We start from the raw sequence: 15,429 nt of genomic DNA, 5'->3' as shown, positions 1-15,429 counted from the left end.
TAATTTGAATTTCGTTTAAAAATCAAAAAATAATAAACAAGCAAGAAATATTAAAAATTTTAAGTTTTTGTAATTTTTGGACCTTGAAATACGTTTTTATGTATGAAAACTTAACAACACATAACATCGGGAACGTTGTCCTAAAAATTAAATCTGCACGAAAATGGCAGCAATTGCACAAAAAAATTGAAAAAAAAAAAAACTTAACTGATTTTCCATTGCAAGTTAATTTTTGTTTTTTTTTAACTAATTTTACAAAAAAATTATAATTTGATGCAAACAGAAATGGTGAATTTTGTGGTCACTTGGTCAGTGTCATTTGGCAACATTAAACATTTCGCGCTACTCGCGCCGCGCCGCGTTCATGCGTTCACAAAATTGTTCTGCGCTTTTTGTCTTTGCCTTTTGCTTTTGCTATGAAGTTTTGACGACGCTGTCGCGATAATTATTTTTCAGGTCTTTGATAGTTTATCATTAATTCTGTTGTTAGTTGTAAGTGTTTATAAAAATAGTGAGTGTTCTTTTCAGTTATTTGTTTAAGTGCTATAGGACAAGAAAAAGTAAGTAAGTCATTTTTAAACCTTCAATTCTTATTAAATAGTCGGCGCGCCATGTTAATAACGCCCGCCATTATTTGGTTTGTGTATTGTTTTTACCGAGTATTTTAAATCTTTGTCTTAATATTTCATGTTTTAAGAGAATTCGTATAACATTGTTGTATGTAACATAAGTAGATTTTCCCTTAAATAACACTAATATAGGTTAAAATCAATTCTTAGGTTAGATGTATTTTGCGCGGTACTTCTCATATTTCATGAGCCAAATATCTTTTTATATTCCTATTATAAAAAAAACGATTATTATTTAGCAATGATTTCGTTTACTAAACATTTAAAAAGTTCTATTTTATTATTTTCTGTTGACTTACCGGTAATGATCGAATTGGAATATGTTTACAAAAAATCGGGAAGTGAACGAAACGCGCAAGTTTTATGTTACGTCTGACCTTGTCACCGAAATAATTTACACGAGATTCTTGTTTAGCTAAAAGTCATAGGTAAGTATTGATAAATGTTATTATTAGTTTTTTTTAGCGTAATAACAATGTTATTTTATATATCTCCTACTTTTTATTGTGTGAATTTACATAATAGTAGCAAAAATCAATTTTTAGTTTATTTTTACTGTAAACAGCAAATTATACATTGGCTACTTTTTAGCCATAACACTACTACAAGCATACTACTAATATCTAATTTATTTTTTATTACAGCTGTTATGATATATTTGGTAAATGTGTAATTTAATATTGTAAAAAGAAAGAAGGTTAATTACCTACTTAATAAATCTCGATTCCATGTTACCATTAATATCTGTGCATACAAGAGTTTTTGTTAATATTTCTTAATTACATGACAGCTAAAGTGAGTTTAGAGAACTCTAAAGGTACAAATAGGACTTTAGATTACTGCTATGTATTCCATTGTCAAAGTTAGAATAACATCAAAATTATATTTAGAATCAGCATATGGAAAATAATATAAATTAAATCCTTATATTTCAATATATTAAACTGTTTGTACTGTATAGGAGATCACAATCAATCCTATGTACATACATGCTCATAAAAGCATTATGTAAAAAAACTAGGTGTGTTACATTGATTACAGATAGATAATAAAGCTATAACGATAGGAAGTTTGGCCCTTGGCATCCTTATTGATGCGTGAAAGCCTCGCGCTTCAATGCTTTGTAATATAACACCACCCTAAATGGGTACATGTACTTGAATTACTTATATACAGTAGTAATATGGCTGTTTAACAAAGAAATAATGGGAGAATAGAATTTGTTATATAGTTTGTATTACACAAATGCAAAGATTGTTGGTAATTGATTAATATGGGTAATATTGGGTGCTTCAATTTTATTAAGCTGTTGTAATTATGCACCCTTTTATTTAAAAATGTGCAACCGACTACATCATGTGTAGAATAAATCACAGTTTTCATATCCATATCGAGGAGTGAAAGGCTATTTGTTTTAAGCAACATTTTTTGCGATATTGAAAAGTCAAACAAATAGCCTTTCACCCCTCAATATGATAAAGATAGTGTTAAAATTATAAAGTACATAGTTTCTATTTATTTATACAGTTGAGTCTGTATGCAAGAGTCCATGGGTATGTGATAAGTTTCACACTTACTGAGGTTTCTCTCTGATGTGAGATTCTCGCACTTGGAGGTTGTACATTGGGACCAGATAATGTCTAAGTGATAGAGGTTTCTTGCTTATCCAGGTTTAACTGCATTTATACACAAATAAGTGTCTAAAGGGTACCACACATTAACAGTCCGCCAGCCGATATCATACAGCTGTCAGTTAATTGCAATAGACTACACACTCACAGTTTTTGAACTGGCGATTTATACCAACCTTGAGTGTGTGGCCGCTTGCCCTATACAGACTAATATTGGCCGGCGGACTGTTAATGTGTGGGACCCGTAAGTTCATGATCAAATAAGATATAATGATAACAAATATTTATTTGACAAAATTCTAAGCTTCTGTAACTGTAACCTTCTCCATTTTTCTATGCCTATAGATCAGGGATTCCCAAAGTGGTCGAAATCGAACTTTAAGCACTACTAATTCTCACTCTGTCTTCTTCTATTGACCTAAGTCAGAATGGAAAATAATATTAATTGATCTTAAAAGTAGATAATTTGGACATAGGGGTCTGTGGAAATGGTTCATTTTGGAAAAAGTGGTCACTTGTCCAAAATAGTTTGGGGATCCCTGCTATCTATCATCTATGTTTGTATACAATCTTGTCAGTTATGCATGTGACAGTGTAGCACTTAACCTCATCTTAACCTAGAATAGCTTGGGTTTAAGGCCTTAAGACGCATGTGTATTAGTATTAGAGTTGTATGTTTGGTATACATACAATTTTGTATTGTAAACATCCTTTTAGTAAAGTGTGAAACTGCATAATTTACACAGTAGAATGGCTATTTACATTAATATAAATTAGCTCTTTTCACAACTTAAAATAAGTAAGCAAATATTAGCAAATAGTTGGTACTTAGTTATTCAAATATGCTCTAAGACATAGATTTCTCCCACAAGTGTTACCGGCTAGGGTTAGAAACATAAGCGTAGCATATTAACTTGTCTGTTACTAAGTTAAGACTGTAACTTAATTTAAAAATTATTCAGGTCAAGTTAAATATTTTCTACTTAATAAGTTGCTGGATCAATTTTCTATGTTATATATTAATAACCTAAAAAGATACTGTAAGTCTATAAGTACTAGGGTTTTCTTGGTACCGATTGTTGATTTAGTTTAGCTTAAATTTTAAACATAATAACGATTTGTTTTCGCCCGGGACACTGTCTGCGCGGAATTGAAAAAAAAGATTAATAAGAAGCCTATGTGTTCTTCACGATTATGTTCTATATCTGTGCCAAATTTCATCAAGATCCGTTGAGCTGTTTCGGAGAAATACCTTCTTACAAAGATCCATCCATCCATAAGCATTTATAATATTATTAAGATATGTTATATTTTTGTTTATTTTCTTAATATTAGAATCGCTACCTCTTTTAAATGTAACCATTGACCGTTAAATATCCATTCGTTTCTGAAAACATCTTTAACTTGCAAATGCGTCGTCAGTCGTCTTGACATGCGCATATCTTAGGGTTATGGTAATGTACTAAATGTTGTAGACTGAAATTAGCATAAGAAAACATTTGTTTTCATATTTTACAAGATGGTAATATTAAAGAGTCTTACATCCCTATTTTACTAACGAATCATCGAAACACATTTCATATTGACTTCGAATTGAGATCACATGTTTCTTTGTAAAAGATTAGGCTTTCGGTATAGGAATTTATAGTTGATAGTAGAATTTGGCACCATGGCTTACATTACAGGCAATTTACCTAGAAAAGAAGTAATTTAATTATAAGATTGTAGACTAACTGGCATTCTCAGAAATGTTTACTGGTTAATTCTCTCTCTGTGTGTCGGTTCCTCATTTCTGAGGATCGTGGTCAGCATGTGTAGGGTCGCATCTGGAGTGCATATGTAGGTCCTGTCCACCGCGTCTCTCATGATGGTGTAAAATTTTGTGGACGTCTCTTTTACTTGGTCAGTCCATCTAATGGCTATTTAAATAGTTGCTAAGGAAGGAAATTAGCGGATGACGTAAATTGCATATTGCACTTGTCTCAAATTTCTTGCTGGCTAAGTGCCCGTACATAACAATACGTAAGTCCGACAATTGAACGACCACGTGTCGGCCACTGCTGACCGTTTCCTGTGAATCGAAACAATACGCGCCGCATTATAATTATGGTGTTAGACTTTTTTGTAACTGACTTCATAAGTTAAATTGCATATATTTACATCAAAAATGTATAGTTTCTTGCTAAAAAGAGATCCTGGGTTAATTTTATTTTATCAAAGCTTACTATTTGTTAAATAATTAGACTTGCTACTTAGGGTACGCACAGGAAGATAATGTTTCAACTTAATAATATGCGTTCACTCATCTGTCAAATCCCTTCCCTTTCGCATCCTTTAGTTATAGGAAAGGGTTTGAAAGTATCCCGATATTTTTCTCGCATATAGAGGTTTCTCTCTAACCCAAGTTTTTCACTTATGGAGACCGTCTGTATATACAGGTTTCTTGCTTATCCAGGTTTGACTGTACATAGATTTCTCAGCAAACGAAGTAAAGAATAGAAAGTTGTTTTAAATTTAGAGAAAAAGAATGATATCTCTCAGATAGTTTTATAGGTCATGACCGTGAAAAGCGATATCGTAGCTTGTTATGATTTTTTTTATACAATTTAAAAGCAAACATTTGCACACTTATCACTGTTTATTGTTTATATCTCGCTCGTGCATTTTTTGTTTTGATTACATTGCGCGCTTTTTTGTTTTATCTTTTTTTTTTGCAACTACGTACTAATTAAAGTTTAACGTGAAGATTATTAACACTTTGAATTTGATAATTGTGTTGAATATTGTGTTTTTAAAAAACATAGAATGACAAAGTCTTTGGCTGCAGCATGCTTACCGTCGCCCAAAAAAAACTATAGATGGCCTTTTATCGCATAGTTTAAATAACCTAACAGAGAATAGCAAACTTTTTTCTCGTTGACCCCGTTGTTTCAAAATTTGCATTTTTTTTAACTGCATTTCTCGCCATGTTATGGTATCTTTCGTGGATCCACCTGGACAACTTTGACATTAATCTAACAGTCGTGATCTCAGGAGAGTAGTTGTATACTAGTTATATAGCTACTAGAAAAATATTTGTGTCTTGCGTAGGTCCGATCGTTCAAGCGATCAATTGGCACAATGGTAATATTTCCTGCGTGCCGAAGGCATAGTATTATTCCCCTTTCCCTTCCCTTTCGTTATAATAAAAGATAATGGGAAGGGGAACTGTATATTCCTGATGAGGCGACGCATAGGAAAATATCTTCTTTGTGTGCGTCTCCTCCTTCGTCAATTAATGGTAGGGGATGCATCTGCAATTGCATATGAGCATGGGCTAGGGACAGTTGTCGCTTCGCTATTTTGGCGAATTTAGGTGGCCACTTGCTCGTTTGCCACCTTATGATAAATAAAAAATAATTCTACGTAGTCACTCTGCCTAATCCGATATTCCCAACGGTATGTTTTTTAAATCTATTAGCTCAACGAAAAACACCCGTTTATTTAAAGCTTTAAATAAATCTTGGACCAATGTACAATAAATTAAATAAGAAAGATGCAATATCAGTAGCGTTCTAGTTTCATTGTTGTGTTATGAATGAAAACATCTCATACTGTGGACTTATTGCAAGTGTGAATGCGTCAGAGTTATCATATCCTTACGAATAACTAGACATCTTTTATTACAAATCCAACACTGTTAAAGGTAGGAATATAATATTGCTTTTATAAAAGGGTTATTCACGAATTTAGTCTTCTACTTATTAGATTTATTTTATTTTTCTTATATAGAAAGATACTTATACTAGCTGTCACCCGCGACTCCGTCCGCGCGCAGTTAAAAAATGGGGGGGGGGTTATGAAAAATAGATGTTGGCCGATTCTCAAACCTACTGAATATGCTCACAAAATTTCATGAGAATCGGTCAAGCCGTTTCAGAGGAGTACGGGAACGAAAACTGTGACACGAGAATTTTATATATTAGATGTATGTGTAGACTAACCGAACCCAATAATCGATCTGTAACAATTTTTAGTATTACAAAAACTATCGAAATCCCTAATGTATTGTTTAGAAAATCCATTTTTGTAGTCTTATAAAAAAACTTATTAAAAGAACCCTCGGATCTTTTGTAGAATCGAATTTATATATTGTAGACAATAATTTAAAACGAATTAATGTAGTATATAGTAATTGTTTGCGTGCCTCACGAAAACTAACCGGTTTCTTTCATAGACGTATCAAACGCTCGCCACTTCGGCCTTCAACTTGATATCTATACTAATGTAACTTAAAATTCCAACAAGAAAAAAACACATTTTTTTATCTGTATGATTTTTTTTGATGTCCTTATGTATATACGTTATTTATATATATGTAGGTATAACATACGTCATCTTAAAGTGGTATTGGAATAAAAAAATAATCTGTTAACGCCCCTCAGTTTTATGAAGCCAATGTAAGAGGTTTACTATCTGTCGCCCGCGTAATAAAAAAAAAAACTTAATAAGTAGTCGTTGTGTTCTACCAGGCTATGTTCTATAACTGTGCCAAATTTCAGCAAGATCCATTGAGCCGTTCCGGAGAAACCTTCAAACAAACATCCATCCATCCATCCAAATATTCGCATTTATAATATTAGTAAGATAGACAAATCAACTATTTCTTATCGTCTAAATATAAAGGTATACGTTGTAATGTTTTATTCTCAATATTTTATTATCTCCAGAGAACACATACAGTTGATTATTGCTTGCTTAGAGATTACAGGCTTTAAAAGTGTACATTTCTAGTTGTTTAGTAAAAAGAACGCGGCACTGTATTGACCCAGTTAGGGCAGGTGCTAGCGTTAGTTAAGATCCACCCACATTACTTTGACTCCGATCGCATGTTTTTATTTGATACTTATGTGGGTGGTTATATTATACAAACTGTCGCCCGCGACTTCGTGCTCGTGGAATTATTTAAATACTAAAATAAGTAGCCTATGTGTCTATATACATCTATGCTAAATTTCATCAAGATCCATTGAGCCGTTCTGGAGATACCTTCAAACAAACATCCATCCACCATCCAAATATTATTAGTAAGATGTATAGGGATATTGATATATAAAGCACATAAAGTATATAAATATATTTTATGTGGTTTCACTCTGTGTTTAAGATATGACTCACCAATGGGTGGTGTTACGATAAATGTATAAGTTATCTCTGATGTTTTTTTTACGTAATGTAAGGGATGACAATATGCGATGTTTTTAGCTTTTATCCCAAACGTGTTTACATAAAAATATTAATCCACAGTACAGTAGTATCGTTTATATTATTATTATTTACCTCAAGTTATATTGTTCTATTTCAACACATGAGTAAATGGTACAAGAAGTTTTTAGATACCAAAGCCTAGAGTTTTCCTATTATTTACCAACAAATGAAATAGTTATAAAAATTCTCAAGGATTACATCGATTTACGGACCATTAAAATTTGTTTATAGAGTTAACTTATAAAGGAACGGCTAAAACATTCACGTACACATATCCGGTGTCGGCACCGACTAGTTTCGAGCCCATCGGGGGCCCTTCATCAGGGTGAGTGGGACTGGTATTATTTCGCGGACACGGCCCGTCGCCCACATTGTTTTTTTTTTTGTGAAAATCAAGTTTCTATTAAAGCTCATAGACAAATAAGTTTTTATTACGTAAATGTTGTACCGTAACTTACCCTAACAGTACATCAACTTTAATAAAAAAAAACTTATTTTAAGTATCAGAGATCCCCCATGTATGTTCATAACTCCCTTTGGTATGTTGGTCTTTGAATAACGCATGTGTGTGATTCATTTGCGGTTCAAAATAACATGGATAGGCGGTAGCGGTAGCGATTATTTGAGATTAGATGGCTAGCGGTAGATATTGGTAGCTATTAATATTTATATGATCCTCAGTTGGTGGATTTTTTGGTCAAAATTCTTTCTTCAGCTGATATATGTGACAAGTGTCATTAAAAATAATAATACATCTTAATTATCTGGTTATTAATAATTTCTGTATTTATAATATGTGTTTTTTTATACTTACAACTTTGAAAAATGCGTTTGCGCACCTCTTGCAATGTGTTTTATTATAAATTTTTCATCAATAATTTAAAAATCGTTCAAATGTTACTGCCACAGTCTTGCTTAAGTATTCCCTTACTCCTATACTAAAGCTACACTTAAGGACATAAGCTTCATTTTTATCCGTAGTTATAATCTATCCTCGCATATTGTATGAATTGAGCCACGCGCTCGTTCAACCGCGAGTGGGCTAGGTTATTCACCCCGACCCGGCCATAGAGCTAAGCGATGTATAGACACGCACATGTCATGTGTGAACTGATGTAAGTGTTTATGTCTTTGTTGTACAAGATCTTTTGTTACTGATTATACATAAACTAGTTAATGCCCGCGACTTTGTTTTTATTTTTTTGTATTGAATAGTAAAATATATCTTTGGTTCAGTAAATATGTTTTAGAGACCTAAGCAATTTTTTTTTCATTCCAACTGATTTCAGCGACTAATACGATTTTATCTCAGCACTTTTTACTACATTTTCGTAACATTTAATTTTTTTGTTGAAAATGGTAGAAAATGCGACATGCCTCTGCTTTTTTCTTAAATCTCCCTGATTTAAATTGAAAGGTAAGACAGATGCTGGCGGATACTGGGTTTATTCAGCACTTAATTAAACAAAACGAGTTATTTGAATGCAATAACTTCAATGAAATTATGTATCGTATTGACCTTTTCAATAAAAAAACTACTAATTATTATACACATTTTGGTATTTAAAACATTTAGACACGAAAACGTAATATTCAATAAGTATAGTAGTCGTTTGTCATGTCAACGCACTTCTAAAAATATCTAGCTCTATAAACACTAATGCCAAGATATACCTAGCGTAGTGTAATGACACTAGAGTTTTTTCCCTTTCCGAATGTACAATTTTAGAGACGCTTTGTTGTGACGTAACGGATTTTGTTGTTTATTGAAAAAATACCAAAGAAAAAAATCAACTTTATCCGTATATTTCAAATTTAGATAAAATTTAAAAGTTAAAGACCAATTACGTTAAGGTCGAAGGTAATAAAAAAATGTTCTAATAGCTATTTTGTTTGTTATCAGATCATGAGTCAAATGGTGACGCGGCAGGGCCCTGTCGGGGAAGACATAGATAAGGTGAGCTTTCTTATCATAGTCATTATGTCGAGAATAACTTGTATTGTGATCCACCGTCTAATCACTTAGCGCATAACTATGTCATTACAAATAATAATTGCTTTGAAATTCTTGTTACGTGTGTACCTGTGGGAAAGAGAAGGTTTTTTGTGCTGAAAATATAAAATATAAACTTAAGTTGCGGTTTTTTTGTTGACATTTTCTTGTTGCATCTTACAGCGGCAAACCGCAAGCCCGGTCAAAGAAATGAAGAAAAAAATGGCAGCCAACGCCGAAAAGGAAAAGATCGCAGCCGAGAAGCATGTCGATAAATCAAAAGACAAACACGATGACAAAACAGATAAAAAGGATAAGAAAGAAGCAGAGAAGCATGCAGAGAAAGCCGACAAGAAGGAAAAAATAGATAAAACTCATGACAAAAAAGATAAAAGTTTGGATAAATCTTTAGATAAGAAAGACAAAAGTATGGATAAATCTACTGATAAAAAAGAGAAAGCAGATAAATCTGAAAAGAAAGAAAAGACTACAGAAAAGAAAGATAAATCTGTTGATAAGAAAGAAAAAAGTGTAGATAAGCAAGTGGATAAGTCAACGGAAAAGAAAGACACACCAATAGAGAAGCCAGTCGAACAAACTGAAGAAAGCACCAGTGTAGAAAAGACAGGAAAGGTAACTTATTTACTTGAATTTATACTTACTATTATAAGCAATTGATAATCTAATTTACAGAACATGTTTTAAATTTTAAATTCATTTTTCTGAAACTTTTTTTGAACCATTAATAATTCTAGCAGCAATCGAAAGACGAAGAGAAACAAAAATCTGACACGATAAAACACAACGGAGAAGCGAGCCGTCAGAATGGTAAAGCAAGTAATGGAACTGCCAGTGAATCTGATGACGGTGAAGAAGAACTGGTGATAGTTGAGGCTGACAATGACGAGATGTTCCCCGAATTGGCATACGATGACACCTCAGACACGGAACCAACCGACACAGATTTACGCAGCGTCACGAGAAGGTCTCAGGTATGACATTACTTATGTGACATTGTGTGATGTGACGTAACTTGACTGACAATCATTTTTGTGTTTATCATAGTTAGGGGTATTATTTAATTGGAGTATATTTAAAATGCACTTTTACTCATAATATAACAATATCATCATATCTACTTTGTCTTTAGCGTTGCCAGGCGTCCGGATAAAGCCGGACATAGGTAGGCTTTTTGATTGCGTGTCCGGCCAAAATAAATGGTTTTCCGGCTTTTGTTAGGCTTTTTACATTTCCTAAACGAGAGTGTACCTATTAATACTGAGACAAAATCCTAAATAATATAGGGGGTCCGACCTTTCTACCCAAATGTCCGGCCAAACTGGCTCGTCTCTCCGGCTAGTAGGTTTGGCGACCTGGCTACCCTATTTGTGTTTGTTTCATATTATTTAAGATGAGGGTTCATTTAAAGGCATTTCAATTTTTTATTTCTCATTAGCTCTTATTATATGGGAGATAAGGTTCATATTTTGTGTCAGTTTTATCATACGGTGATTGGTAGATGTATTTATTCATACAAATTTGTTCAATTCTATTCAAATTAACATAATTATAAAAGGGTTTCAAAGGTTTTGTGATGTTCTACTAACCCGGTAACGATGATGTGTGAAGGTGAAGGTGACACGTACTCCGGAGACACCCCGACCCGCCTCCGTCAAGCAGGCTGACAAGGAAACTGACGATGTAAGTGGCACAGACAGACAGACAAGGCAATAACACAACTCATACCTGTAACCCATGTAGGCAGACTATTAACCTTAATTTCGCGGACTCCTGACACACCTCTATCGCGTTATATCGCCCTTATTGAGTAGGTAGATGTCGCTCGCGACTCCGTCTGCGCCGCATTAAAAAAGACATTAAAAAATCTATGTATTCTTCCAGACTATGTTCTAAATCGCTGTAATAAGTTTAACCGTTTCAGAAATACCTTCTTTTAGAGATTATTAGACAAGATCCTTTCGAGCGAATTACGCGCTAAAGTTACTAAAACCAAGTGTCATATAGCTGTAGTGAGGCGACGTAAGCGTTGATATTTGACATGTCTAGTGCTGCGCCGATACACCGGCACAGTGTTGATTTTTGTCTCTAACACTTCTAACAAATATCCGTCCATCATCATATTCGCATTTATAATATTTTAAGATTCATCAATCTGACAAACAAAACGCTAACATACAATATGCGGGTATCAAAGTTAAATTTTGTATACAATTTTACATATATTGGACATTCACAACAAACCAATTAGTTTTTTTGTAGCTAAGCGTGTATTTCCATAGCCGTAATCCTTGTACAAAAACAAGAAAGCAGATTTTTTTTTTGTACAAGGCTTTCGTATGTTACAATAAACATATCGCTAATTTTCAATTTAAAACCAATAACTTAGTTTCGATATGTTTTTTTTTTCGGTAACCATTTTTTTATATATTTTACTTTAACATGTAGTTCCGGTATATTTAGCTTATTATACTTTTTTTCAAATAAAATGGCTACAAAATCTACAAATAAACCGTTTTATATTTCAGTCCAAGGAGATGAAACTACTCAAGTTGAAAGAGGACGTTTTGATCACCGACCGTCGTCTCCGTTCCGCCGACTCGCCTAAACCTTCAGAGAAGAGATCTCTAGGTAAAGACTCACCAAAGAAGGAGATAAAAAAGAGTGAATTAGAAACGAAGACGCTGGAGGAAACTGGCGCTGAAGATAAACAGGAGAACGTACAGAAATCCGAAGGAACCGTCACAGAAATGGTAATCGAAGTTGAAAATATTGAGGGTGAGTATTTTTATTATAAAACTTATCGTCTTGTCTAAGATTGAATTTCTGTATTTTTTAAAGAATGTCTAAAAGTAGTTTATAATAAAATTTCAAGGAACATTTCACGTTAAAATTCATAAATTAGTTTAACCAAATTCTCACTTAATTTAAAAAAAAATGATAAAACCTTTTTTTTTTGCAAATGTATAGAGAAATGATGAGGGTATGAATAAAATACAGTGTATTCATAATTAATCAGTGAGTGGAGGGAGGTGAAATATCTCAGTGTTACATCGGCCGCCGTGGAGTGCGGACGTGCTGTGTATTAATTACAATATAGTATAGCGGTGTATAGAGAGGCAGTGTGAGGGTATGTGTAGTGTGACGCGCGTGTTGCAGGGGGTGCGGGGGGTGCGGGGGGCGCTGGGGGTGCGGGGGGCGAGACACGTCGCGACACGCGCTACTCGCGGTCGCGCGTCAAAGTGAGCCCGTACCGCAGAAGCGCGCGTCTGGCAGACAACACCGCCACATCAATACTCGCCAATTACACTGGTCAGTAATATATAACGTTATGTACATACTATATATATACTGATAACAAGTTTTCACTTAATGGGGAGAAAAACTGAAAGCTCTATGTAGGTGGCGCTAGCGTCACCTGTCAATTTTTTGTACATCACTAGTGATTTAAAAAATCAAAATGTATTCCTTTTTTTGATTTTTTGTTGAAATTTATGACTAGGCCTAATTTTAGTCCTCTTTTCCTTCCCACCATTTTCTTATAAGGAAAGGATGGGAAGGGGAGGCGGATTTGATGGAGGAGGAGATGCATAGGAAGGTTAAATATTCTCTTTTTGTGCGTCTCCTCCTTCGTCGATTGAGGGTAGGAACGCATCTGCAATTGATCAGAAATCCTTCAACGTAGATGTTTTAACAACTAATATTTGTTTCAGGCAACAATACAACAATGGAGATGGATATAACGGAATCTTTTGCGGATGCGGAGGCTGCAGCTTGCGACACGAGTGCACCAGAGGACAGTTACCTCGCCTCTCTACGTACAATCCGTGCACGACGTTCATATCGAGAACTCAAGCCGCTCTCACTTACGCACAGCTTCAACACAAGTCATCACTCCGTCACCAGCTTGAATGGTCACTAATTATGTACTTTTTTTATATATTACTAGCTTTTGCCCGCGACTTCGTTCCCGCGGAATTTAAAAAAAAGGAAACGGGATAAAAAGTATCCTATATCCGTATCCTGGTTCTCAACTACCTCCCCATCAATTTTCAGCTAAATCAGTTCAACCGACCTCGAGTTATAAATAGTGTACCGAGCATGTGGTTGCGTGCGCACTCTATGACGATTCAAACCGAACTGACTTATTTTCAACATGGCCGCCTTACCAGTGCTCTGTATTCGTTATGGATATTGACTGCCAACATGTTTATTTTATTTATTTATTTATAATGAAGTATAAATTAAATATGAATGTATATTTCAGCTCGGGAGTCGAATGTCCGCCCCACTGGTACAGTGGTGGGTCGCAAACGGCGGCCGGAGGCGGGTGGTGAAGGCGAGGGCGAAGGCGTGGCTGAGACTGTCGGGGCTGTGGGCGCAGGCGCAGGCGAAGGCGCCAAACGGCCGCGCCTACTGGAGCGCCTAGCGCGCCCATTCCGCACCACCTCTACGCCGCTGCCCGCGCGCCGAGCTGCTGAGGTGAATACAAACATTGCTCAAATTGAACAATGAATATGAAATGTATGAGCAGCTCAATGAAGAGAAATACTGTCTTTTCGCTCATTATAGATGTCAACATGGTCAAAAGTATAAAAAAAAAAACATCTTGCTTTATATACAAAGTACTCTGTGGATGGTCTGAAAGTCGTTGTTATGACTATAGCAACGATTTTCGTCAAATTTCGGTGAAAAAGTTCAATTTTTTTTTTAGGATATTTTATAAGTTATTCAAAGGGATAAATATGATAAGAGGATAAATAAAAATAAAGGAATACATTTTTTAATTTCTAGAATGACGTATAAAGAAAATTGACAGCTGACTGTTCGTTCTTGACGCTGCTGGCGTTATCTTACTTAGATCTTTCAGTATTTCTCCGCATTGTACATGCACTAAAACTTGTAAATTAGAAAAGATTTGTTAAAACACCTTAACCTGCCTTATCTTTTATCACTTAGTTTTTGAAAGCAAAGACTTGATTGTTTGCGTTGAATAGACTCGGAAACTATTAAACTTATTTGCAAAAATTCTTTCATTGTCATCTAGCACCACTATCCCTAAGTGACATTTCTTTATTCATCGCAAACAAAGTCACGGGCAACTGTTAGTTTACAAATTAACTTAATTACACGATGTTAACAACAATTTCTTGTTTTAGATCGTGGGCATTAACACGGACCTGCCGCAGAGCGCGCCCGTTGGCGCTGATGATGCCTTCGACCCGGAGACAATCAAGCCCACGCCCACTCCCACACTGGCCCACGCCCAGACCACGCCTCTCGTATTGCCCACGCCCACACTGGCGTCGGAGCGTGACTCGAAACGTTGTGTCGTCATGTAAGAATGTTCAAGTCTTATTTTTGGAGGTTAAAAAAGGAAAAAATAAATATTTTTTCTGGTTATTGTAATTTAGTATTTGAAGGAATCAAAAGAAGTAAGTTTGCTTTGTAATTTAAGTTGATTAGAATATTTGTAGTGTTTTATATTTAATTGTGAAATAACGTATGTTTAACATACTATGATTGTGTTTCCCCGATAGTTTTCACTGAGGAAACATGTATAGAAACATTGACTTTTTCATGTTTTTCTTTTTTTCCAAAATTGGTTTAACAAAATTTTTGAATATTAAAATATTTGCTCGTAGTATTTTGTATTGAATTAAATATTGTCTGGTTGAATATTGACTGAAAGATCAAAATTTATATTCACATGTATATAAAATGTAGTCTGTAAGTTTAGTTGTTAATCATGTTTTTTTTTATTAATTAAAATAGTGTTTTTTTTATATAAACGATAGTCCGACTTAGATTTTTTCATGCATTTTTTGTATGTACATTTAATATTAGAAAGACATTTTTTGCAAATTGAAAATAACAAATATTTAATAAATATATCCGTAAATAAAAAGAG

At 34.4% G+C, this 15,429-nt stretch overlaps 1 protein-coding gene across 1 annotated transcript; it reads left to right on the top strand.

Annotated features, from left to right (window-relative positions):
• Window positions 1–347: 347 nt before the first annotated feature.
• LOC106716204 (protein starmaker) lies at window positions 348–14,944 on the top strand. Its single transcript, XM_045683879.1, has 10 exons — window positions 348–560; window positions 9,411–9,464; window positions 9,684–10,133; window positions 10,256–10,492; window positions 11,130–11,201; window positions 12,047–12,296; window positions 12,678–12,830; window positions 13,232–13,432; window positions 13,786–14,000; window positions 14,678–14,944. Exons 2-10 carry the CDS (start codon window positions 9,414–9,416, stop codon window positions 14,858–14,860), a joined length of 1,812 nt encoding a protein of 603 aa, XP_045539835.1. The 5' UTR covers window positions 348–560; window positions 9,411–9,413; the 3' UTR covers window positions 14,861–14,944.
• The last annotated feature ends 485 nt before the right edge of the window (window positions 14,945–15,429 follow it).

This window comes from Papilio machaon, chromosome 24, assembly GCF_912999745.1.
Source record: "Papilio machaon chromosome 24, ilPapMach1.1, whole genome shotgun sequence".
Lineage (NCBI taxonomy): Eukaryota > Metazoa > Arthropoda > Insecta > Lepidoptera > Papilionidae > Papilio > Papilio machaon.
Note: the sequence above shows the minus strand (reverse complement) of the source record. Positions and strands in the feature narration are given on the sequence as shown.

Coding starts and splice junctions, on each gene's coding strand:
- LOC106716204 (XM_045683879.1), top strand. CDS start 9,414: ATGAGTCAAATGGTGACGCGGCAGGGCCCTGTCGGGGAAGACATAGAT. Junction 9,465..9,683: donor TCGGGGAAGACATAGATAAG/GTGAGCTTTCTT, acceptor TGCATCTTACAG/CGGCAAACCGCAAGCCCGGT. Junction 12,297..12,677: donor CGAAGTTGAAAATATTGAGG/GTGAGTATTTTT, acceptor CGCGTGTTGCAG/GGGGTGCGGGGGGTGCGGGG.